The sequence below is a fragment of the Anomaloglossus baeobatrachus genome, chromosome 9 (assembly GCF_048569485.1).
Source record: "Anomaloglossus baeobatrachus isolate aAnoBae1 chromosome 9, aAnoBae1.hap1, whole genome shotgun sequence".
In the NCBI taxonomy this organism is placed as follows: domain Eukaryota; kingdom Metazoa; phylum Chordata; class Amphibia; order Anura; family Aromobatidae; genus Anomaloglossus; species Anomaloglossus baeobatrachus.
Window position 1 is genome coordinate 30,611,622 of NC_134361.1, and position 26,926 is coordinate 30,638,547.

Genomic DNA, 26,926 nt, shown 5'->3' on the forward strand with positions numbered 1-26,926 from the left:
GCATGGTAGTGCCCGCTCATCACTAGTTACCAGTACTGAGCACCCGAGCATGGTAGTGCTCGCTCATCACTAGTTACGAGTACTGAGCACCTGAGCATGGTAGTGCTCGCTCATCACTAGTTACCAGTACAGAGCACCCGAGCATGGCAGTGCCCGCTCATCACTAGTTACCAGTACCGAGCATCCGAGCATGGTAGTGCCCGCTCATCACTAGTTAAGAGTATGGAGCACCCGAGCATGGTAGTGCCCGCTCATCACTAGTTACGAGTATGGAGCACCCGAGCATGGTAGTGCCCGCTCATCACTAGTTACCAGTAGCGAGCACCCGAGCATGGTAGTGCCCGCTCATCACTAGTTACGAGTACTGAGCACTTGAGCATGGTAGTGCCCGCTCATCACTAGTTACGAGTATGGAGCACCCGAGCATGGTAGTGCCCGCTCATCACTAGTTACCAGTAGCGAGCACCCGACCATGGTAGTGCCCGCTCATCACTAGTTACGAGTACTGAGCACCCGACCATGGTAGTGCCCGCTCATCACTAGTTACGATTACTGAGCGCCCGAGCATGGTAGTGCCCGCTCATCACTAGTTACAAGTACTGAGCACCCAAGCATGGTAGTGCCCGCTCATCACTAGTTACGATTACTGAGCACCCGAGCATGGTAGTGCCCGCTCATCACTAGTTACGATTACTGAGCACCCGAGCATGGTAGTACCCGCTCATCACTAGTTACAAGTACTGAGCACCTGAGCATAGTAGTGCCCGCTCATCACTAGTTACAAGTACTGAGCACCCGAGCATAGTAGTGCCCGCTCATCACTAGTTACAAGTACTGAGCACCCGAGCATGGTAGTGCCCGCTCATCACTAGTTACGATTACTGAGCACCCGAGCATGGTAGTACCCGCTCATCACTAGTTACAAGTACTGAGCACCCGAGCATGGTAGTGCCCGCTCATCACTAGTTACGAGTACTGAGCACCCGAGCATAGTAGTGCCCGCTCATCACTAGTTACAAGTACTGAGCACCCGAGCATGGTAGTGCCCGCTCATCACTAGTTACGAGTATTGAGCACCTGAGCATGGTAGTGCCCGCTCATCACTAGTTACGAGTACTGAGCACCTGAGCATGGTAGTGCCCGCTCATCACTAGTTACGAGTACTGAGCGCCCGAGCATGGTAGTGCTAGCTCATCACTAGTTACGAGTATGGAGCACCCGAGCATGGTAGTGCCCGCTCATCACTAGTTACGAGTATGGAGCACCCGAGCATGGTAGTGCCCGCTCATCACTAGTTAGGAGTATGGAGCACCCGAGCATGGTAGTGCCCACTCATCACTAGTTACGAGTATGGAGCACCCGAGCATGGTAGTGCCCGCTCATCACTAGTTACGAGTATGGAGCACCCGAGCATGGTAGTGCCCGCTCATCACTAGTTACCAGTAGCGAGCACCCGAGCATGGTAGTGCCCGCTCATCACTAGTTACGAGTACCGAGCACCTGAGCATGGTAGTACCCGCTCATCACTAGTTACGAGTATGGAGCACCCGAGCATGGTAGTGCCCGCTCATCACTAGTTACGAGTATGGAGCACCTGAGCATGGTAGTGCCCACTCATCACTAGTTACGAGTACTGAGCACCTGAGCATGGTAGTGCTCACTCATCACTAGTTACGAGTATGGAGCACCTGAGCATGGTAGTGCCCGCTCATCACTACAGAAAACCCTTTCACTTTTACACACATTTCGTAGTGAAATTTTGTTGTTCAATTTCTATTTTGAGGTCACATATACAGATCGCTGCCATTGGTGTGCGACTACATTACACGTGCTGCCTGATTATCCAGAACAGGTGATCGGTGGTCTCCGCCGCGCATTGGAGGGACAAGCAAAAATGTAGATATTATCAGAATTAAAAGGATGTTACCAAATAAGTCTACAAAAAGGTTTATTCATATATTAACACAACATGTCCAATGGGCTGACGACTGTCTCCTCTATATGTACACAGGGATGGCGGGGGTCGGCTCGTCCTCGTCTGTTTTCACTTTGCGTTGACTATAGGGGGCGCTGTTGAGGTCACTGCTGTTTAGAGCGAGGCCAAAACCGTCCGGCGATAGAACCTAGTGACATGGGCTGCCTCTTACTGAGCTGGGAGAGCTCTGCTAACCTCTGCTGCTCCTCCTGGGGGGAAAGGAGCACAAAGATATCATATATGCAGTGTTTAAACATGGCACATCACTCGAAAAACAAAGCAGTGGACACTTTTTTTTTTTAGTGACAGGCTGCAGGTTTTTTTTAAGCCAGTTCCCTACACCAGGTGGCGCTCTATGACACTACCTGCTCCAGCTGCGTCTGCCGTCGTTTAAAGGCTTCTAAGGGATCTTCCTCCAGGGAATAGTTCTCCAGGACCGTGCGGACGTCGCTGACACCACTGGTCGCAATGGCTGCAAAAGAGGAGAACAGAAAAACAATGAGGTTTGTACCTTTATTTGGAAAAAAAAGGGACGGCTGTTTTTGCCGATCGTTAATGGGAATGACACACTGGTCCAGAACGGCAGCACCGGTGATGCACGGACCGGCTGCGAGTCTCCTGACCTCCACTCTTTGCATGCTGATGTGTCACTGGAGATTCATCCTTAGGCCAGGGCCACACGGGGACTACTGCGATGCTCGCATGACAGCACAACAGGAGCCGAGAGTCATGCTAGTGTCCCTGCGACTGCGGTCCGACCTCAGCTGCAGGGGGCGGTCCGGCTCTGAGGAGGGGTTGCCAGCACTGCGGAGGGGCGGGCCAGCATGGAGGAGGAGAGGGAGGGATTTATCTCCCTCTCTCCTGCATAGCCGGCTATTGCGACTCTCGCTCTGCACTCGCGGTACACCGGTGTACCGCGAGTGCAGTGCGATTTTTCTCTCGCCCCATTCACTTGAATGGGTGCGAGAGAGAGTCTCGCATTACACCCGCAGCATGCTGCGATTGTTTTCTCGGTCCGATTAGGGCTGAGAAAATAATGGCTCATGTGTGCTGACACAGGCTAATATTGATCTGAGGGGAATGTGATGTTTTATCGCACTCCACTTGCACTGATTCTCTCGCCGTGTGGCTTAGGCCTTATAACAAGTCTCTCTGAAGCCCGATTTTTTTTTCGGGTGAATGCACCAGGGTGGCTCAGTGGGTAATACTGGAGTCTTGGACACACTGAGGATCTAACCTGCATGGAGTGCATACGTTTCCTCCTTTCCTCACGCTCCGAAATATGGAGTCAATAAGCTTCCTATGAAAACGGCCCTCGTCTTCTGGGAGCCTCTACCTGTATACGAACACCATGAGCCAGGGGAGCACTTACTTTTCAGGAAGACGGCGAGTTCGTAGAGCGCCCGGTCTTCAGAGTTTCCGTCCCATGACTTTAAGGCCAGGCCGTTGTACGGCTGCAGCTTGAAAGCTTCTCTGTTACAATCGACAATGACTACACGGGACGGGTCCCTGTTCAGACACGAGATGTCCTGTGCGCAGAAGACAGACAGAATGTGGGAGCGCACACAGCGGCGACGCTTCACCAAAGGCACCAATCCATCCCGAAACTTAGAGGGGTCATCAATGTTCACACTGAAATCCCATCTGATACGAGTGGACCAGGCTATGGATGGAGGGTCCGGCACCCCCACCAATTAGCTTCCTGGTGTACCCAGCTTTGTACACAAATAGTGGCTATTCGTGGGTATTGCAACTATGCTCCCATTGAAGTGAACAGGAGCTAAGCTGCAGTACCGTTAAATGGCCACTACACAGTGTACGCTGTGCACTATGGGCCACCACAGGCTGATCAGTGGGGGTACAGGGTGTGAGACAACCATCAATGATAGGTCATCTATATAACCCCATTAAGATGGTCCATAACTGCAAACTCCATAATAGCACATTAGATCAAGATCTCGCATTTATCATTCTAAGTCAACTGAGGAGAAAAAACCTCAAACAGCGAGAAAAGTAAAGGAGACGATGTGCAAACACCTTCCATGTGTTATGCAGATTTTACTTTAAATAATGTATGTTGTGCAAAAGTGGAGATCCCCTTTAAATCAAGACAGCCAGTAATAAATAAATAAAATATATATATATATAATATATACACACATATACATACATATTTATACACACACACACATATATATCTCGTCATTATGGATGAAAGATACACGCTCATTGACAGTATATGGAGGATTGCTTCCCTTCACCTTCACGTGGTGCCCGTCTGAGTACCGGGTGGCGTCTCGGAAAAGCCGATAGGATACAAATCCGTGTGGGTCTAAGCCATCGATGAGGGGGAATGCGGTCTGGAGAACAAAGCACAGTTTAAGCACAACTTACAAGTAGCAATATAGGTAGCTGCAATTTCTTTTTTAATTTTTCTTACTGTTTAGATGGGGGAAGACAAATCAGAAGATATTGTTACTAGAGGTGCAAGACCCCAACTGATTAGGGGCCATGTTGCTTATTTACAAGCCTGCAAGAAGTACTCAGCATGATATAGAAAATGCCTCAAGGGGCATAAACAATGCCCGCTATACCTGGAAGAGGCCACCGCCCCCCCCCACCCCTGACAGGCCTCCGCCCCCCCCCCCCCACCCCTGACAGGCCTCCGCCCCCCCCCCCCCCCCCACCCCTGACAGGCCTCCGCCCCCCCCCCCCACCCCTGACAGGCCTCCGCCCCCCCCCCCCACCCCTGACAGGCCTCCGCCCCCCCCCCACCCCTGACAGGCCTCCGCCCCCCCCCCCACTCCTGACAGGCCTCCGCCCCCCCCCCCACTCCTGACAGGCCTCCGCCCCCCCCCCACCCCTGACAGGCCTCCGCCCCCCCCCCCCCCACTCCTGACAGGCCTCCGCCCCCCCCCACCCCTGACAGGCCTCCGCCCCCCCCCCCACCCCTGACAGGCCTCCGCCCCCCCCCCACCCCTGACAGGCCTCCGCCCCCCCCCCCACCCCTGACAGGCCTCCGCCCCCCCCCACCCCTGACAGGCCTCCGCCCCCCCCCACCCCTGACAGGCCTCCGCCCCCCCCCACCCCTGACAGGCCTCCGCCCCCCCCCCACCCCTGACAGGCCTCCGCCCCCCCCCCCCCACTCCTGACAGGCCTCCGCCCCCCCCCCCCCCCCCACTCCTGACAGGCCTCCGCCCCCCCCCCCACTCCTGACAGGCCTCCGCCCCCCCCCCCCACTCCTGACAGGCCTCCGCCCGCCCCCCACCCCTGACAGGCCTCCGCCCGCCCCCCCACCCCTGACAGGCCTCCGCCCCCCCCCCCCCCACTCCTGACAGGCCTCCGCCCGCCCCCCACCCCTGACAGGCCTCCGCCCGCCCCCCACCCCTGACAGGCCTCCGCCCCCCCCCACCCCTGACAGGCCTCCGCCCCCCCCCACCCCTGACAGGCCTCCGCCCGCCCCCCCACCCCTGACAGGCCTCCGCCCGCCCCCCCACCCCTGACAGGCCTCCGCCCGCCCCCCCACCCCTGACAGGCCTCCGCCCGCCCCCCCACCCCTGACAGGCCTCCGCCCGCCCCCCCACCCCTGACAGGCCTCCGCCCGCCCCCCCACCCCTGACAGGCCTCCGCCCGCCCCCCACCCCTGACAGGCCTCCGCCCGCCCCCCCCCACCCCTGACAGGCCTCCGCCCCCCCACCATACTGCATTAGTCCTATAAGGAAGGACACTGCAAAATGCAAAGTGAAAATACCCTAATAGGGGGTAAGTCCTCTCTTGGCCCCTGTGTGAGGAGCCCAGGTGATACATGATGATGGGTTGTAATATTACATTTCCCCTACAGCAGTATGGTAAGACAAAGCACCCCAGAGACAGACGGCTGACCACTGCTCGCACCTACCATGCCAGTTTCGGAGGTAAATATAACGATTTCATACAGAGGCGCCAGCTGTTGGAACAGGTTGTCGATACCGGCCCGCTTCTTGAACCTCCATCCGGTTTCTAACTGAGAGCAGAGGACAAGATGAGAGCGGGGAGAGGACAACACAGACACCCAGTGATTTTATAGGGAAATTAAACCTCCACTGCACATGTACAGAGGAGCGGAGCCTGTTGTATACAGGGCAGATGCAGGCTGGGTCACACAGCCAGCATTAGCCTCCGTCAACAGAGATCGGTGCTAGTCAACGTCACAACATTTAAATGGCGCGAAAGTGCAGAAACTGTCTGAAAGGGGTTACAAAAGCACCGTCCTTGTTCATGAACTGTGTCCGGCAATTGCGTCATTCTGTTATATGCAGGACCAGACACCGCTCCGGAAAAAGAGAAGCCTCTTATTTCTAGTCTTGTTAAACCCCTCTAAGGCTATGTGCCCACGCTACAGGATTTATCGCGGATTTGACGCGGATTTAGCGCGGATTTGCCGAAAATCTGCAGCACAGCTACTCCCCAGCCATTTCAATGGCATTTTGGAAATGCTGTGCCCATGCTGCGGATTTTTCCGCTGCGGATTTTGCCGCGGATTTTGATGCGGAACAAACTGCAGCATGTCAATTGTTTGGTGCAGTTTTGGTGCGGATTTTCTGTTTTGAATGGGGGAAAAAAAAAAAAATGAAATCCGCATCAAAATCCGCGGCAAATCCGCGGTAAATCCGCGGCAAATCCGCGGGTGCGGATTTGCCGCGAAAGTTGCGGATTTTCAGGCAAAAAAATCCGCATGGACATTCTAGCGTGGGCACATAGCCTTAGGGTGCGGAGAAGACTTACCGACCACTCCGGATGCAGCAGGACGTTCTTCAGCTCCAGCACCAGCGTGTAGGGCGGCTGGTAATACGGCTCTTTCAAGGGATCCGGTAGCAATTTGGGACTTGTGGGTTCAATGATCATCTATGAAACGGAGGGGTACGAAGTTAGGGGTAAAGGGCCCCCTACGTGAGGGCAAGCGAGCGGAGGACAAAGCGAGAGCTCACCTGCCGATAGTCCTTGAAGTATTGGTACGTCCTTTTAACCTGCTGCACAACTGGAGGATCTGCAAGAGGACACGGCACGGGTTAAAGGCCTAGCAAACCATCTGCTTACTTCTAGTAATAGCGCCACCTTGATCACGTGGCTGTATTTGGTATAGCAGGCTTAATTGCTGTAATGGCAAATAAAGCTTCCAACAGAAGAACAGACAGGGAATCGGACTGTTCATTATGGGTAATTTATAAGGCTTCACCGCCCCTATAATGCGCCAATATCACCAGGAAACTGCCCACTAAAGTTGATAGGAGTGGGGGTGCAGCGCCTTTCACCTCTAGGAGAGGACACATGGAAAGGGGTGTCCCATATATAAATGGCTTTGAAGGCATCTTCCAGGACTCTGGTGTTAGGATATCAGATCGTTCGGGGCCGGACTCCTCACTCACCATACTTTGGATTACAGCCCAGTACCAACCACATGAATGGTCCTCATTAGCCACGGGTCCAATTATAGTCAACCAGACCATGACTAGTGACATCAATGTCAGCTAAGCGCCAACCCCACTATTGTAGGGATGGTTGAACGCCTTAGGAGCACATTCACATTTTGTTTTGCTGCGGTAGAGTCCAAGGTCCATTTATACAGGCGGATCATTGCCAAATGAGCCAACCTAAAAACTCTGGACTTGCTTTATTCTTGACACACCCAACAATTGTTTTTTCCTGGCTCAGTGGTTCGCTCTGTATGATATATAGTACAGCACGGTGGCCCAGTGGTTAGCATTGTATGATATATAGTACAGCACGGTGGCCCAGTGGTTAGCATTGTATGATATATAGTACAGCACGGTGGCCCAGTGGTTAGCATTGTATGATATATACAATAGTACAGCACAGTGGCTCAGTGGTTAGTACTGTATGATATATAGTACAGCACGGTGGCTTACTGGTTAGCACTGCATGATATATAGTACAGCACAGTGGCTCAGTGGTTAGCACTGCAGTCTTGCAGCACTGAGGTCCTGGGTTCAAGTCCCACCAAGGACAAGATCTGCAAGGAGTTTGTATGTTCTCCCCGTGTTTGCGTGGGTTTCCTCCGGGTACTCTGGTTTCCTCCCACACTCCAAAGACATACAGCTAGGGAATTTAAATTGTGAGCCCCAATGGGGACAGTGTTGCAGATGTACGTAAAGTGACAACATGCAAGTAATATGGAGACAACACGATCGGATGAAGAGTCACTGCCCTGTATGTAGTCAATCCGTGCTCATTTATTGGTATAAAGGGCTGTAGATGGCCAATCACTCATAATGCGGAAAGTGTGTCCTGCTGCCCCCCCATACACTGTGCAATCTGTATGTGTCCTGCCGCCCCCCCCCCATACACTGTGCAATCTGTATGTGTCCTGCCGCCCCCCCCCCATACACTGTGCAATCTGTACGTGTCCTGCCGCCCCCCCCCCCATATACACTGTGCAATCTGTACGTGTCCTGCCGCCCCCCCCCCCATATACACTGTGCAATCTGTACGTGTCCTGCCGCTCCCCCCCCCATATACACTGTGCAATCTGTACGTGTCCTGCCGCTCCCCCCCCATATACACTGTGCAATCTGTATGTGTCCTGCCACCCCCCCCCCCCCCATACACTGTGCAATCTGTATGTGTCCTGCCGCCCCCCCCCCATACACTGTGCAATCTGTACGTGTCCTGCCGCCCCCCCCCCCATATACACTGTGCAATCTGTATGTGTCCTGCCGCCCCCCCCCCATACACTGTGCAATCTGTATGTGTCCTGCCGCCCCCCCCATATACACTGTGCAATCTGTATGTGTCCTGCCGCCCCCCCCATATACACTGTGCAATCTGTATGTGTCCTGCCGCCCCCCCCATATACACTGTGCAATCTGTATGTGTCCTGCCGCCCCCCCCCCCCATACACTGTGCAATCTGTATGTGTCCTGCCGCCCCCCCCCCCCCCATACACTGTGCAATCTGTATGTGTCCTGCCGCCCCCCCCCATACACTGTGCAATCTGTATGTGTCCTGCCGCCCCCCACCATACACTGTGCAATCTGTATGTGTCCTGCCGCCCCCCACCATACACTGTGCAATCTGTATGTGTCCTGCCGCCCCCCACCATACACTGTGCAATCTGTATGTGTCCTGCCGCCCCCCCCCCATACACTGTGCAATCTGTATGTGTCCTGCCGCCCCCCCCCCCCATACACTGTGCAATCTGTATGTGTCCTGCCGCCCCCCCCCCCCCATACACTGTGCAATCTGTATGTGTCCTGCCGCCCCCCCCCCCCCCCCATACACTGTGCAATCTGTATGTGTCCTGTCGCCCCCCCCCCCCATACACCGTGCAATCTGTATGTGTCCTGCCGCCCCCCATACACTGTGCGATCTGTATGTATCCTGCCCCCCCCTCCCCCCATACACTGTGCGATCTGTATGTATCCTGCCGCCCCCCATACACTGTGCGATCTGTATGTATCCTGCCCCCCCCTCCCCCCATACACTGTGCTATCTGTATGTGTCCTGCCGCCCCCCATACACTGTGCGATCTGTATGTGTCCTGCCGCCCCCCATACACTGTGCGATCTGTATGTATCCTGCCCCCCCTCCCCCCATACACTGTGCAATCTGTATGTGTCCTGCCGCCCCCCATACACTGTGCGATCTGTATGTATCCTGCCCCCCCTCCCCCCATACACTGTGCTATCTGTATGTGTCCTGCCGCCCCCCATACACTGTGCGATCTGTATGTATCCTGCCCCCCCCCTCCCCCCATACACTGTGCGATCTGTATGTATCCTGCCGCCCCCCATACACTGTGCGATCTGTATGTATCCTGCCCCCCCCTCCCCCCATACACTGTGCGATCTGTATGTATCCTGCCGCCCCCCCATACACTGTGCAATCTGTATGTATCCTGCCCCCCCCTCCCCCCATACACTGTGCGATCTGTATGGAGCCTTGTACTCACCGTTATCAAACTCATCCGGGATCTAAAGAAGAAAAAAAAATAAACATTAAAAAGCGTCTGTGACATATCCCTCCATATTTTACATAACAGGACCCGGCCATTACCCAACAGGGGGCTCAGCAATGAATCTATAGGCGTTCGGACACCAGAAGCATTAGTGGGGGTCTCGCTCAATCCGAGGGTCCATCCATTGTAATAGACTGAGGCTTTGTAGCTATAGATTTGCAGCTTACGCCCAGAAGCCCCCTTATCTAGGACCCTCACACTTGGCACAATTGGTGGGAACAATGGAGAAGTGTGCTGCTAAACACACAGTAAACATCAAAGCCCGGGGACATGGAGTGTGCCGGGGTCCGCCCAAAGTCTGTCAGTCACAGCAAGGTGAGACCCTCGCATATCAAAGGCCAGGAGAGGAAGCCGGGGCGTCAACAGGAAGCCGGAGATGAAAGGGCCGGAATGGGCGCAGACGTACCTGCAATGTGTCAGGAGCCCAGGACCACTGTTCCCACACTGACCAAACGCCTGGGGGCATCACAGCCCGGACCCCATCCCTCCATGTACTGAGAGTCCAGACCTATCCGGGTGACAACCAATATGGCCGACGTGACGGCTTCTACAGGAGATGTCACCGCACTTTCAGCGAAATATTGGACCCAGCAGCCCTTATATCATCCAGACACAGATTTATAGAAAGTCTCTGGGGACTTGTCTTATAGGGCAATTATGGCTACCAAAGATATCCCCCTGTAAGGCCACGGCGGTCAAAAAATGCCCAGATGTTTTTCAAAACCTTGAAGTGGAAGAAAACCGCTCAAAACACGGAACACACCATGGCTCAGTGGTTAGGCACTGTACTATCTATAGAACAGCACATTGGTTAGCACTACTATATACAGTTAGGTCCAGAAATCTTTGGACAGTGACACAATTTTGGCGAGTTGGGCTCTGCATGCCACCACATTGGATTTGAAATGAAACCTCTACAACAGAATTCAAGTGCAGATTGTAACGTTTAATTTGAAGGTTTGAACAAAAATATCTGATAGAAATTGTAGGAATTGTCACATTTCTTTACAAACACTCCACATTTTAGGAGGTCAAAAGTAATTGGACAAATAAACCAAACCCAAACAAAATATTTTTATTTTCAATATTTTGTTGCGAATACTTTGGAGGCAATCACTGCCTTAAGTCTGGAACCCATGGACATCACCAAACGCTGGGTTTCCTCCTTCTTAATGCTTTGCCAGGCCTTTACAGCCGCAGCCTTCAGGTCTTGCTTGTTTGTGGGTCTTTCCGTCTTAAGTCTGGATTTGAGCAAGTGAAATGCATGCTCAATTGGGTTAAGATCTGGTGATTGACTTGGCCATTGTAGAATGTTCCACTTTTTTGCACTCATGAACTCCTGGGTAGCTTTGGCTGTATGCTTGGGGTCATTGTCCATCTGTACTATGAAGCGCCGTCCGATCAACTTTGCGGCATTTAGCTGAATCTGGGCTGAAAGTATATCCCGGTACACTTCAGAATTCATCCGGCTACTCTTGTCTGCTGTTATGTCATCAATAAACACAAGTGACCCAGTGCCATTGAAAGCCATGCATGCCCATGCCATCACGTTGCCTCCACCATGTTTTACAGAGGATGTGGTGTGCCTTGGATCATGTGCCGTTCCCTTTCTTCTCCAAACTTTTTTCTTCCCATCATTCTGGTACAGGTTGATCTTTGTCCTTTGTCTCATCTGTCCATAGAATACTTTTCCAGAACTGAGCTGGCTTCATGAGGTGTTTTTCAGCAAATTTAACTCTGGCCTGTCTATTTTTGGAATTGATGAATGGTTTGCATCTAGATGTGAACCCTTTGTATTTACTTTCATGGAGTCTTCTCTTTACTGTTGACTTAGAGACAGATACACCTACTTCACTGAGAGTGTTCTGGACTTCAGTTGATGTTGTGAATGGGTTCTTCTTCACCAAAGAAAGTCTGCGGCGATCATCCACCACTGTTGTCATCCGTGGACGCCCAGGCCTTTTTGAGTTCCCAAGCTCACCAGTCAATTCCTTTTTTCTCAGAATGTACCCGACTGTTGATTTTGCTACTCCAAGCATGTCTGCTATCTCTCTGATGGATTTTTTCTTTTTTTTCAGCCTCAGGATGTTCTGCTTCACCTCAATTGAGAGTTCCTTAGACCGCATGTTGTCTGGTCACAGCAACAGCTTCCAAATGCAAAACCACACACCTGTAATCAACCCCAGACCTTTTAACTACTTCATTGATTACAGGTTAACGAGGGAGACGCCTTCAGAGTTAATTGCAGCCCTTAGAGTCCCTTGTCCAATTACTTTTGGTCCCTTGAAAAAGAGGAGGCTATGCATTACAGAGCTATGATTCCTAAACCCTTTCTCCGATTTGGATGTGAAAACTCTCATATTGCAGCTGGGAGTGTGCACTTTCAGCCCATATTATATATATAATTGTATTTCTGAACATGTTTTTGTAAACAGCTAAAATAACAAAACTTGTGTCACTGTCCAAATATTTCTGGACCTAACTGTATAGGACATCATGGTGGCTCAATGGTTAGCACTGTACTATATATAGGTCAGCACAGTGGCTCAGTGGTTAGCACTATATATAGGACATCACGGTGGCTCAGTGGTTAGCACTTTAATATAGGACATCATGGTGGCTCAATGGTTAGCACTGTACTATATATAGGTCAGCACAGTGGCTCAGTGGTTAGCACTATATATAGGACATCATGGTGGCTCAGTGGTTAGCACTGTACTATATATAGGACAGCACAATGGCTCAGTGGTTAGCACTGTACTATATAGGTCAGCACAGTGGCTCAGTGGTTAGCACTCTATATAGGACATAACGGTGGCTCAGCGGTTAGCACTGTACTATAGGACATCACGGTGGCTCAGTGGTTAGGCACTGCACTAATATAAGACAGCATAGTGGCTGAGTGGTTATTACTGTACATACATATACATATATATATATATATATATATATATATAGGACAGCACAGTAGCTTAGTGATTAGGCACTGTTCTATACACACTACAGCACAGTGGGTCAGTGGTTAGGCACTGCTATATATAGGACAGCTTAGTGGCTCAGTGGTTAGCATTGCACTATATATAGGACATCTCGGTGGCTCAGTGGTTAGCACTGCAGTCTTGCAGCTCTGGGGTCCTGGGTTCAAATCCCACCATGGACAAATCTACAAGGAGTTTATATGTTCTCCCCGTGTTTGTGTGGGTTTCCTCCCACACTCCAAAGACCATACTGAGAGAATACAGACAGTGAGCCTCAACGGGGACAGTGATGCTGATATATGTAAATCGCTGTGGAATTAACAGCGCTATATAAAAATAAAAAGACAGAGGAACACACGACCAGAAAAACGGATTTCAGTAGAAATAATAAAAGTGGTGGTCCAGATTTTATAGTACAGTCCTGTCGTCTGGATTCTCCGGTGCTGCCAGCGAGTAGGTGACCACATAAATGCAATTTCATCATGCGCCAATCCGGCTTCTCTCAATCCACTCCTATTGAGAGGAGTTGAATCAGCAAATCACATATATGCAGCCATGTATACATTCCCATCGACAACACCAGAGAATGGAGACAGCGAGCGCACCTTCCGGCACGAGATCTAGCATACTTTGCATTCAAACATGGACAACCCCTTTAAGTGTATGCACACAGCGTCTTTTTCAGAATCCGTGCGAAAAATTGCAATTTTTAAGGACTGTTTGGAGCAGACCCCGCAGAATACTCTGGGTGCACAAGACCCCGTACACTGCAGTCTCCTGAGCGTGGGAAAGATGGCCGGAGCTTCCTCTTCACATACCCGTCCTAATAACAGTAATATGGCTGTATACCTTCTGTCCAACACCCTCCTGCCCCTCCCCGGCATCAAAGAGGAGCAGGAGGAAGCGGCCGGTGGTGGCACAAGTCCCCCGCATCAGAGAGGACACACTTGGCACCTGGCTGAGAAGTGGGCTCCATTATACCTGGTGTGTGATATTCCTGCAGGCGGAAGACGAGTCTGGGACCGGATCCCACACGGGGCAAGAGAAGGAGAAGTGTTTATAGGACAGTATACTCTTTGGGCGACACCTCGGAGCAGACTACAGTCATTCAGGCCATTACATTTGGGGGTCATCCCTTCTTGTTTTCAATTTTGAGCTCATCTTTTTTCCTCCTCTACTTCAAAGAGCCTCAACTTTATTTCTCCCCCGACATCGCCGTACGAGGACTTGTAGTTTGGAAAGACGCCGTTTACGCCTACCCCTTAGGCTAAGTTCACATTTCCGTTGATTTGTATCAGTCACATGCGTCGCTTGACGCATGTGACTGATGCGCTGTTCAACGCTGTACAACGGATGACAAAGAACAGAATTCTTTGTCGGATTCCGTTGTGTGCGGGGGGCGGGGCCAGGCGCTGAGGATGTCAGTGGAAGTGCTGCGGTCTGCATGGCTGGGGACAGGTGAGTGTATCTGTGAGTGAGTGAGTGAGTGAGTGAGTGTGTGTGTGTGTGTGTGTGTGTGTGTGTGTGTGTGTGTGTGTGTGTGTGTGTGTGTGTGTGTGTGTGTGTGTGTGTGTGTGTGTGTGTGTGTGTGTGTGTGTGTATGTGCATGTATGTATGTATGTATGTATATGTATGTATGTGTGTGCACATGCAAAGTGCGGGAGGGGGCGGAGCCGAGCAGGGGGCGGGGCCAGGCGCTGAGGATGTCAGTAGAAGTGCTGCGGTCTGCATGGCTGGGGACAGGTGAGTATGTGTGAGTGAGTGTGTGTATGTGCATGTATGTATGTATGTATGTATGTGTGTGTGTGCACATGCAAAGTGCGGGAGGGGGCGGAGCCGAGCAGGGGGCGGGGCCAGACGAGGGTGTCAGTGCTTGTCTGCATGGCTGGGGACAGGTGTGTGTGTGTGTGTGTGTGTGTGTGTGTGTGTGTGTGTGTGTGTGTGTACGTACATACATGTGCGGAGTGCGGGAGGGGGCGGGGCCGAGCGGGGAAGTGTCGGCCTCCCTGCACACGTAACCAGCCTAAATATCGGGTAACAGCAAAGCACCCGATGTTTACCTTGGTTACCCGATATTTACCTTGGTTACGGGCCTACACCGCTTAGCGTTGGCTCCTTGCACCGTAACCAGGGTAAATATCGGGTAACCAACCAAAGCTGGTGACGTGTGCAGGGAGCCAGAGAGCATGCGCAGCGAAATCCGACGGATCTCGTTGCTCAAAAAACGTTACATGCTGCGTTCCCCCCGCCCGGCGGTCAGTCGTTCCACGACTGATCAGTCGGGCGGAGGGTGCAACGCAGCATCATCAGTCACAATCCGCTGCTCATACAAGTCTATGGGAGCAGCGGAATCCGCTAAACGGATTCCGCTGTTTACAAGAGCAGCGGATTGTGACTGATAGATTTTAGCGGAAATGTGAACTTAGCCTTAGACTGCTTGTGAGCCACCGCGCCATCCATCATCTATGGCTCTACCGGTGATGTTGAGAGAGACCCGTAAGGTGTCCATCCCTGGCAGCCCGGTAAAAAAAGTGCGAGCAGCATGGCCAGCCACCGGCGCCGTTTCAAAGGATGGACCCCCAATGGTTCGGCACGTCGGAGCCGCATTATGCCAAGCCCCGGGTCAACGTAGACGTTTGAGATCAGAGTCACCTTTAATGATCAGAAATAGAGTTTATACATAGATACGGAAACTATCAAGAAAAGACACGTTGGGCCTCCTGTAGGTGGTATGAGGTGACAGAAGGACCACGTCGCGCTCCTCCAGGACACACGGCCATCTTCTTGTCCTGCGCTCATCCACTTTTATGACACATCAATTAGTCACGTTCTTACACTGAACTATGGAAGGGCAACAGCTGGGACCCCCGACAATATGTCTCTGGTTTATGGACCGCACATGCTTCTCAACAAACCGGCCTCCATAGTAAAATGTAACTACTGTATGAGGCCGACTGACCAACAACCCGACCCTCATAAAGATAAGTGGCGCCAGAGACCCGGCAGCTGCTCATCACCTGTGGTATAGACGCACAGAAGCCGGGGTCACAGCGTCACATACATTAGATCTGGTTACCCCCCATTCTCTATATTGTTTTAGGTTTTCACAACTTATATGGGAGTCTGTACACAGGTCTATGCCGCCAAGTGCTCTCCAGCCATACCGGGGAGCAGATCTGGGGGATTCATCGATAAAGGAGAGAAGGTATAGGGGGGCTCTCCATCCATAGAGGGGACAACGTCTGGGGGATTCATCAATAAAGGGGAGAAGGTATAGGGGGGCTCTCCATCCATAGAGGGGACAACGTCTGGGGGATTCATCGATAAAGGAGAGAAGGTATAGGGGGGCTCTCCATCCATAGAGGGGACAACGTCTGGGGGATTCATCGATAAAGGGGAGAAGGTATAGGGGGGCTCTCCATCCATAGAGGGGACAACGTCTGGGGGATTCATCAATAAAGGGGAGAAGGTATAGGGGGGCTCTCCATCCATAGAGGGGACAACGTCTGGGGGATTCATCGATAAAGGAGAGAAGGTATAGGGGGGCTCTCCATCCATAGAGGGGACAACGTCTGGGGGATTCATCGATAAAGGGGAGAAGGTATAGGGGGCTCTCCATCCATAGAGGGGACAACGTCTGGGGGATTCATCGATAAAGGGGAGAAGGTATAGGGGGGCTCTCCATCCATAGAGGGGACAACGTCTGGGGGATTCATCGATAAAGGGGAGAAGGTATAGGGGGGCTCTCCATCCATACAGGGAAGGAGGTCTGGGGGATTCATTGATAAAAAGGGAGGAAATCTGGTGTGGGGAGGGGGGTCCTCTCCAATACAGGATAGGAGCTCGGGGGAACCTCTCCATCATTACAGGGGAGTAGGTCAAGGAGGGGAAGGGGAGGCAGTTTTGTTGATAAAGGGGAGGAGGTATTGGGGGGCCTCTCCAATACAGGGGGAGGTCTGAGGGGTTTGCGCTCCCCACACTGCATTTTTCATGTGTCTGGCTGGGTGCTGTATTAGTGCATCACACTGTATTGTGCCCAGCACTAATAGGTGCCGTCTAAACACATACAGTATATGTAATGCCACAACCCCCCCCTCCCCCCTCAAACCACAGCGTGTGCTGCCCCCTAGTGCTGTAAGTTTGGATATAATTCTCCATCCAGCACTTCACCTACGCTGCCCCCTGCAGGGAATATAGCAGACCACCCGCATGCTGTGCTGGGAGTCATAGGTTTACAATCTTGGGAAATCCCTGCAGCTTTAACACCTTAAAGGGAATCTGTCAGGTTTTTGCTCCCTCATTTGAGAGCAGCATGATGTAGAGACAGAGACCCTGATTCCGGCAATGTGTCACTTACTGAGCTGTGTGCTGTCATTTTGATACAGTGCCTTGTGAAAGTATTCAGCCCCCTTGAATTTTTCAACCTTTTCCCACATTTCAGGCTTCAAACATAAATGATGAAAAAATGTTAATGTTCTGGAGAAGAAAACAAGTGGATACAATTGTGAAGGTGAATGAAATTTATTGCTTATTTTACATTTTTGTGAAAAATAAATAACTAAAAATTGGGGCGTGCAATATTATTCATCCCCTTTACTTTCAGTGCAGCAAACTCACTCCAGAAGTTGATTGAGGCTCTGTGAATGATCCAATGTTCTAGTAAATGACTGATGATGATAAATATAAGCCCCTGTGTGTAATGAAGTCTCCGTATAATGCCCCTGCTCTGTGATAGTCTCAGGGTTCTGTGTAAAGCGCAGATCGCATCATGAAGACCAAGGAACACAACAGGCAGGTCCGTGATACTGTTGTGGAGAAGTTTAAAGCCGGATTTGGTTACAAAAAGATTTCCACAACTTTAAACATCCCAAGCAGCACTGTGCAAGCAATCATATTGAAATGGAAGGAGTATCATACCACTGCAAATCTACCAAGACCCGGCCGTCCATCCAAACTGTCATCTCACACAAGGAGAAGACTGATCAGAGATGAAGCCAAGAGGCCCATGATCACTCTGGATGATCTGCAGAGATCTACAGCTGAGGTGGGAGAGTCTGTCCATAGGACAACAATCAGTCGTACACTGCACAAATCTGGCCTTTATGGAAGAGTGACAAGAAGAAAGCCATTCCTCAAAGAGATCCATAAAAAGTGTTGTTTAAAGTTTGCCACAAGCCCCTGGAGACACCAAACATGTGGAAGAAGGTGCTCTGCTCAGATGAAACCAAAATCAAACTATCTGGGCACAATGCCAAACGATATGTTTGGCATAAAAGCAACACAGCTCATCACCCTGAACACAACATCCCCACTGTCAGACATGGTGGCGGCAGCATCATGGTTTGGGCCTGCTATTATTCAGCAGGGACAGGGAAGATGGTTAAGATTGATGGGAAGATGGATGGAGCCAAATACAGGACCATTCTTGAAGAAAACCTGTTGGAGTCTGCAAAAGACCTGAGACTGGGACGGAGATTTGTCTTCCAACAAGACAATGATCCCAAACATAAAGCAAAATCTACAATGGAATGGTTCACAAATAAACGTATCCAGGTGTTAGAATGGCCAAGTCACAGTCCAGACCTGAACCCAATCGAGAATCTGTGGAAAGAGCTGAAAACTGCTGTTCACAAACGCCTCCATCCAACCTCACTCAGCTCCAGCTGTTTACAAAGGATGGGCGAGAATTTCAGCATCTCGATGTGCAAAACTGATAGACACATCCCCCAAGAGACTGCAGCTGTAATCGCAGCAAAAGGGGGCGCTACAAAGTATTAACTTACAGAAGATGAATAATATTGCACGCCCCAATTTTCAGTTATTTTTTATAAAAGTTTAAAATAAGCAATATCGTTCAACTTCACAATTGTGTCCACTTGTTGCTGATTCTTCACCAGAACATTAACATTTATATCTTTATGTTTGAAGCCTGAAATGTGGGAAAAGGTTGAAACATTCAAAGGGGCTAAATACTTTTGCAAGGCACTGTATCTCATCATGCTGGAAGTTTTTGTAGAAGCTTTACATTCATTGCGCTGCTCCTGTATACAGATCTGGTAAATGCTCCAGGGATGGGTCAGTATTGTGCCCAGCACTTAGAAGTTCTGTCTAATCATATATGTAATGCACCCCCCACCCCACAGCCTGGCCCAGGCGGTGACTCCTCTGGAGAAGAAGAGACTAAATGTGAATCCTGCTATTAAACCTCAGACTACAGCGTGTGCTGCCCCCTAGTGCTGCATTGTAAGTAATGATATAATTCTTCACCTACGCTGCCCCCTGCAGGGAATATAGCAGACTACCTGCATGCCGGGAGTCTTAAGCTGGGTTCACATATAGCGACAGCGACGTCACTGTTACGTCACCATTTTCTGTGACGTAGCAGCGACCTAGTAAGTCGCTGTTCTGATCGCTGCTTAGCTGTCAAACACAGCAGACGCAGCAGCGATCATAACGACACACGTCGCTGTGGAAGCCATGCTGCACTTGGTAACTAAGGTAAATATCGGGTAACCATTACCCGATATTTACCTTGGTTACCAGCGCACTACGCTTAGCGTTGGCTCCCTGCTCTCCTAGCCAGGGTACACATCGGGTTAATTAAACGATGTGTACTCCGGCTACATGTGCAGGGAGAGCCAGCGCTAAGCAGTGTGCTCTCACGCTGCCAGCGCCGGCTCCCTGCTCACGTAGCTGGAGTACACATCGGATAATTAACCCGATGTGTACCCTGGCTAGGAGTGCAGGGAACAGGGAGCCGGCACTGGCAGCGTGAGAGCGGTGGTGCTAGTAAGGCTGCTTTCACACCTCCGGTTTCTGCAATGCGGTACAATCTGGCACTTTGCAGGAAAATCGCAACCGTTTTTTTTTGCTGCCGGTTGCGATTTTCCTGCATAGACTTTAATTAGTGCCGCATGGCCTTGCGTTCCGTCCGGTTTTTGCCGCATGCGGCAGATTTAGCCGATGCGGCGGCCGGATGGAACGTTGCCTGGCACGTTTTTTCGTGCGGCAAATAAAAACGCATCGCGCCGCATTCGGCCAATGCGGCGCATTTTTCAATGCATGCCTATGGCGGCCGGATGCGGCGCGATGCGGCAATAACCGCATACGGCTGCCGCATGCGGTTTTTGCCGCTGTGCATGCTCAGTAGCATGCCGCAAGCGGCAAAAACCGGACTGGCCGCAAAGGAAAAACTTATGCAAAGAATGCGGTGTTTTCACCGCATCCGTTGCATAGCTTGCACAGCCGGATTGAGCCGCAGAGCTCAAGCCGGATGTGTGAAAGCAGCCTAACTAATGTAAATATCGGGTAACCAAGGAAAGGGCTTCTTGGTTACCCGATATTTACCCTGGTTACAGCTTACCGCAGGCTGCCAGACGCCGGCTCCTGCTCGCTTTAGTTCGTCGCTCTCTCGCTGTCACACAGCGATGTGTGCGTCACAGCGGGAGAGCGACGACGAAAAAATGAAGCAGGACATTCAGCAACGAGCGGCGACCTCACAGCAGGAGCCAGGTCGTTGCTGGATGTCACACACAGCGACAACGACAGGACGTCGCTGCTACGTCACAGAAAATGGTGACTTAGCAGCGACGTCGCTGTCGCTGTGTGTGACACCACCTTTAGCTATGTGCCCACGCTGCGGAACATTTGCGGAATTTGCAGTGATTTTTTTCGCAGAAATTCTGTGGATTTTTCCAAATTTCTGCAGTACAGCGAGTCCCCAGCCATTTCTATGGCATTTGGGGACTGCTGTGCCCATGCTGCGTTTTTTCCCACAGCGGAAATAATGCGGATTTCCCTGCGAAAAAATCTGCAGCATGTGAATTATTCCTGCGGATTTCTCCGCAGGGTCCCATGCTTACCTGCCTTGATTGAAGACACCAGAGTCACTTCATCTGGTGCAGAGGAGCGCGTTGGTGCCAGGAGCAGGCAGCAGGAGGTGGGCGGGGCCTCCACGAGCTCCGGTCATGTGACAGCCGGAGCTAGTTCAGGCCCGCCCACCTTCTCCTGCACAGTGCAGACAGACACGGACAGAAATTGAAGTGCTGCGTGATGGAGGCAAGTATGAACGCCCCGATCACTCAGCACTTGTTCTGCAATGAGGATGCAGTGCCGAAGCCATGGTACTGTATCCTCAATGCAGAATCACCGCAGCATATCCGCAGGACATTCCGCAGCACATCCACAGTACATATACGTCCGCAGCACAAAACAGACAAAGTTGTGCTGCGGATTTCTGGGAGCTCCTGCGGATATATCTGTAGCACACTTTCCCCGTGGGCACATAGCCTTAGGTTTACAACCTGGGGAGATCCCTACAGCTTTAAGACCTTAAAGGGAATGTGTCACCAGGTTTTTGCTCCCCCATCTGAGAGCAGCATGATGTAGGGGCAGAGAGCCTGATTCCAGCGACGTGTCATTTACTGAGCTGTTTCCTGTCATTATGACTGCAGATCTAGCAGTTATAGGCCCAGTGCCAACGCTGTGTAGTTTTGACGAGTATTTTCAGAAATCTGCAGCTAAATCTCCATGTCCATTGTGAAGCCAGCAAAGTCTATGAGAATTCACAAGTGCTGTGCCCACGTTGCTTATTTTTCCCTTGCGTATTTGGTGCAGAAAAAATGAAATCTGCACCAAATACGCAAGGGAAAAATACTCAACGTGGGCACAGCACTTCTGAATTCTCATAGACTTTGCTGGCTTCACAATGGACATGCAGATTTTGCTGCAGATTTCTAAAAATCTGCATCAAAATACACAGCGTGGGCATAGGGCCATACAGAGCTGGACTACCCGCAGCAACCACCAACCTCAGCTCAGATGATCTGGCCAATTATTTAAAATTAAATATTAACCATAGTCTCCCAATATCATGCATGCTCTTCCCTCCTGCACTCTTCATCAAGCTCACTTTCCATCTCCAAGCCAGTCACAGATTCTGGCAGCAGAAAACCATTACTAAAAAAAAGCCCCCAAAAATCCTGTGACCAAATCTGCGCTGATAAGTACAGAGCGGTCTCTGATCTCGCCTTCATCTCTAAACTCCTGGCATGCTTGGACCTGTCTTGTCTAATGCGCTCTCAGATAACTCTTCTTGAGCCTTCACAATCTGATTTCCGCTCCCTACACTCTAGGGAAACTGCCCTTACTAAAGTCTCTAATTGCTCTATCAGCTAAATCTAGTGGCCCCTGCTCTCTGCTGATCCTCCTGGATCTGTGTATTCGACACTATGCTCCGCTCTATCGGGCTCAAGGGCACCGCTCCCTTCTGGTTCTCCTCCTATCTCTCTGATTGTTCCTTCATTGTATTTTTTGACAGCTCCTCTTACTGTTGGGGTTCCTCAAGGCTCAGTCCTAGCCCCCCTTCTCTTCTCTCTATACACAGCCCCTATTGGACAAACAATCATTAGATTTGGTTTCCAGCTCCATCTCTGCTGATGACACCCAACTGTACACATCACCACTGAATTACTGCAAAACACCAGTGATTGTCTGTCCGCTGTCCCCAGCATCATGTCCTCCCTCTACATTTGAGCCTGTCACAGCCCATTGTGGTTCCTCCCTCTCCTAACCTTCCAAAACCCAATATTGCCATTTCCGTGTGTGGCTCGACCATTACTCCCCTGCAGCACGCCCGCTGTTTTGGGGTTAGATTTGACTCCGATCTCCCCTTCACTCCTTACATCCAATCACTCACGTCACCTCCACCTCAAAAACATCTCTAGAATTCGACCTTTTCTCACCGTTGATTCTGCAAAATGTTTACTGTCGCTCTTATTCATTGCACCTCTATAATAAACTCTCCCCTCCCCAATCCCTCCTGAATGCAGCAGCCAGGATCATTTTCCTCTCCAACTGCTACACTGACGCCTCCACCCTGTTCCAGTCATTGCACTGGTTGCCCATCCGCTACAACATAAACTTATCACTCTCACACACAAAGCTCTGCACAGTTCTGCACTGCCCAACATCTCCTCCATCTCTATCACCCCACCCGTGCCCTCCGTTCCACTAATGACCTAAAACTAAAATCCTCTATAACATTCCACTTCTGTTTCTAAGACTTCTCCCGAGCTGCGCCAATTCTCTGGAACGCACTCCCGAGGACAATTCAATTATATCCCAATACGCACAGTTTTAAGCAGATCCTATTGCTGGCCGGACCCTACAATACAAGCACTTTTTACCCTATTTCCTCAGATTGTGGCTTAGGAGCAGGACCCTCACTCCTTTTGGCATCTGTTGAGCTGTTACTCTGTATTTACCCCCTCTGAATTGTAGATTGCTGTAGCATATGTTGGCGCTATACAAATAAATATATTATTATGGTTCTGTCCTAGCAGGGGTGAAAGTGCTCCGTCCTGGTGGTCGGTGGGGTCCCAGCAGTCAGACCCCACTAACCTAAAAGTTATCAGTTTTAATAGGGAGAGGCGATAACTTCTGCCAACTGGAAGCCAAAACTTATACTGGTCTCGTCTGCAATTGTGCGCAGGGCCCCCCCAACACAGAGGTCGCCGCGCGCAGGCCCCCCCCCCCCCCCGACACTGAGGTCGCCGCGTGCAGGGCCCCCCGACACTGAGGTCGCCGCGCGCAGGGCCCCCCCCGACACTGAGGTCGCCGCGCGCAGGGCCCCCCCCGACACTGAGGTCGCCGCGCACAGGGCCCCCCCCGACACTGAGGTCGCCGCGCACAGGGCCCCCCCCCGACACTGAGGTCGCCGCGCACAGGGCCCCCCCCGACACTGAGGTCGCCACGCGCAGGGCCCCCCCCCGACACTGAGGTCGCCGCGCGCAGGGCCCCCCCCGACACTGAACAGTCCACAAAATCCAGTGGATCCGGTACAGGAGGCTGTTCTGTAATCTCAGCGGGGATGTCCCGGTCACTGCAGTATATGTGTATATAATATATCAGCGATTTACCTTATTGCCCTCCTCGTCCACCGCGCTGCTCCCTGCATCCAAAACAGAGAAGACGTAAGAAAAACAAGAAAGGTGACATCACCCACACTGGACCCCCCAGTATAGAACATGGGGTCCTCACCGAAGGTATACACCATAAAGCCGCTGCCCAGCACGCCCATGACGCCGGCCGCCCGGAGAACAAACTTTTTAGCCCTGGCTTTGTTTTCCTTCTGCTTCTTCTGCTGTTCCTCTGATTCGGGATTACTTTGGGGGTCTTCTGTGACCTGTGGATGGGAAAAAAGAAGGAAAGCAATGAGTCTGAGACAATATGAGTGGGTGAACGTATTGGTATGAGAAGAACAGGAGGCACCGGGTGCCATATGTAGGTGGGGGGGGGGGGGAAGAGGGGAGAGTCAAAGTGCGGAGAGGAGCATCGGGGGCAGAGGTGCCCATATACAGCACAAATAGGCAGAATACAGACATCAGCGGCAAAAGAGCTGAATATAATCTGCAACTTGTACCATGACACCCCCCAGGCTCAGCTCCATGGAAGCACCAGGATGGCAGGGACAGGGGCCTCAGCAACACCCCGGCTGCCAAAACAACCTATCAGCAGCCTGTAATGGCGCCATAGGGTCAATGCTCACACCACCCACAACCCTTCCATGAACATGCTGTTGTCAGACTGTCAAGCGGGAGGAGGCACATTACCCAGTGGGGGAGGTGAGGAGGCACATTACCCGGTGGGGGAGGTGAGGAGGCACATTACCCGGTGGGGGAGGTGAGGAGGCACATTACCCGGTGGGGGAGGTGAGGAGGCACATTACCCAGGGGGGGAGGTGAGGAGGCACATTATTACTCAGGGGGGGGGAGGAGGCACATTACCCGGGGGAAGGGGGGGGGTGAGGAGGCACATTACCCGGGGGAGGGGGGGGGGGGGGGGGGCGGGAGGTTTGGAGGCACATTACTCGGGGGGGGGGGGGGAGGAGGTGGTGAGGAGGCACATTACCCGGGGGGGGGGGGGGAGGAGGTGGTGAGGAGGCACATTACTCAGGGGGGGGGGGGGGGGGGGAGGTGGTGAGGGGGCACATTACCCGGGGGGGGGGAGGTGGGGAGGCACATTACTCGGGGGGGGAGGTGAGGAGGCACATTACTCGGGGGGGGGGAGGTGGGGAGGCACATTACTCGGGGGGGGAGGTGAGGAGGCACATTACTCGGGGGGGGGGAGGTGAGGAGGCACATTACTCGGGGGGGGGGGGGGGGGGGAGGTGAGGAGGCACAATACTCGGGGGGGGGAGGTGAGGAGGCACAATACTCGGGGGGGGGGGGGAGGAGGCACATTACTCGGGGGGGAGAGAGGAGGCACATTACTGGGGGGGGGGGGGGGTGAGGTGAGGGGGAACATTACTCGGGGGGAGGAGGCACATTACTCTGAGAGGGTTGAGGGAACAGCGGGGAGATGGGGCCTCCTCTACACTGGGGGGAAGGGCTTGATGACAGCTGTATAGGAGGGGAGGTCACAGGGTCAGGGGGAGGTGACAGGTCAGTGACAGGTGACGTTCTCCTCGGCTCTCACCTCCTTCTGTTGGCTCCGCAGCCTGTCCTGCAGCACCGCTCCGGTCAGACTCTCCCCCGGTCCGGTGCTCAGTTGCCGGCATGCCAGCGCGGCCCGGTTTGAGCAGAGTAACCGCACCGACCTCCCGCACGCAGGCACCAGCGAGGCCGCCATCTTTCCTGGCACTGCGCACTGCCAACCAATCCTAAGGAAGCCGGGAATAACAAGAGCCAATCAGGACCTCGAAAACGAACAGCGAATCAAACGCTGAAAGAGAGCAGCTAATAGGAGTGAGGGATTTAAATGAGCTGTCAGGGTTCGGCGGCCATATTGTGTGTGGCAGAGGGTAGTACCTGAAGTTACTTCACGTGGGGGGTGGCGCTGGTTACTATGCGAGGAGGAACCAAATAATAGCACTGTACCCCATTAATAATAGTGCTGCCTCAGAGTAATTACATTCATACTGTGCCTGGTGATACACCTAACAGCTCCATAATAATACTACCATAGAGTGTAATCATATAGTACTGCTACACTGGGTTTAGAAATATAACTTTAGTATAATAATATATTTGTTGAATAGTGCTGCCACACAGTGCCACATAAAGAGCCATCAAACACCAGTGTACAGTGACAGCCATCATCCAGCAACAAGGGCTTGTTCATCAGTGTCTAACATTCAGTTTTCATCCATTTTCTTCCCATTGTTTCTTCTATGATTTTTTTCATATGCAAAAAAAAAGCTTCCAAAATTCTCCTACCATTAGATAAAATCCGTACAGCCCCAGGATGATGTGACCCATGGATGGGGTCCGGGCGCTGCCCATTTATTTCATGGACCCACTGACTGACATGAGCGAGATTCACAATGAACTCGGATCCAAATCGGACGTGTCACCATTTTTTATTTTTTTTTACACTTGATCCGAAAAAAACCCCCATGGATATATGAACACCCCATAGACTACAATGGGCACATGCTCCGTCTGTGAGAAACTGACGTCTAAACGGAGCTTAAAATGCTGCCACATATCAGTGACACTGCTCATAGCAGCCACAGTGCCAAAAAATAGAGGAAAAGATGGTGCACCCCTGTAAGGGCTCATTACTGACTGGGGTCTGGACGGAATTTCATTGATACAGAAAACTATGGATGATACTGCCACCTGCTGGCCATATAGTATATCATCCACTGTACTCCATCCATCCGTCTGTCCATCCGTCCGTCTGTCCATCCGTCCGTCTGTCCATCCATCAGTCTGTCGATCCATCCGTCTGTCCATCCATCCGTCTGTCCATCCATCCGTCTGTCCATCCATCCGTCTGTCCATCCATCCGTCTGTCCATCCGTCCGTCCATCCATCCGTCCGTCCATCCATCCGTCCGTCCATACATCCGTCCGTCCATACATCCATCCGTCCATCCATCTATCCATCCGTCCATCCATCCGTCCGTCCGTCCATCCATCCATCCGTCCATCCATCCATCCATCTATCTACAGTC

At 51.9% G+C, this 26,926-nt stretch overlaps 1 protein-coding gene across 1 annotated transcript; it reads right to left on the reverse strand.

The window, feature by feature from the left end:
- Positions 1–1,931: 1,931 nt before the first annotated feature.
- TIMM50 (translocase of inner mitochondrial membrane 50) lies at positions 1,932–25,613 on the reverse strand. The gene is made up of 11 exons (XM_075322535.1): positions 25,445–25,613; positions 24,008–24,152; positions 23,887–23,918; positions 9,924–9,945; positions 6,943–7,001; positions 6,740–6,859; positions 5,874–5,978; positions 4,237–4,335; positions 3,348–3,504; positions 2,341–2,447; positions 1,932–2,184 (listed from the first exon to the last, which is right to left on the reverse strand). The coding sequence occupies exons 1-11, from the start codon at positions 25,595–25,597 to the stop codon at positions 2,080–2,082; spliced, it is 1,104 nt and encodes a 367-aa protein (XP_075178650.1). The 5' UTR covers positions 25,598–25,613; the 3' UTR covers positions 1,932–2,079.
- Positions 25,614–26,926: the final 1,313 nt, after the last annotated feature.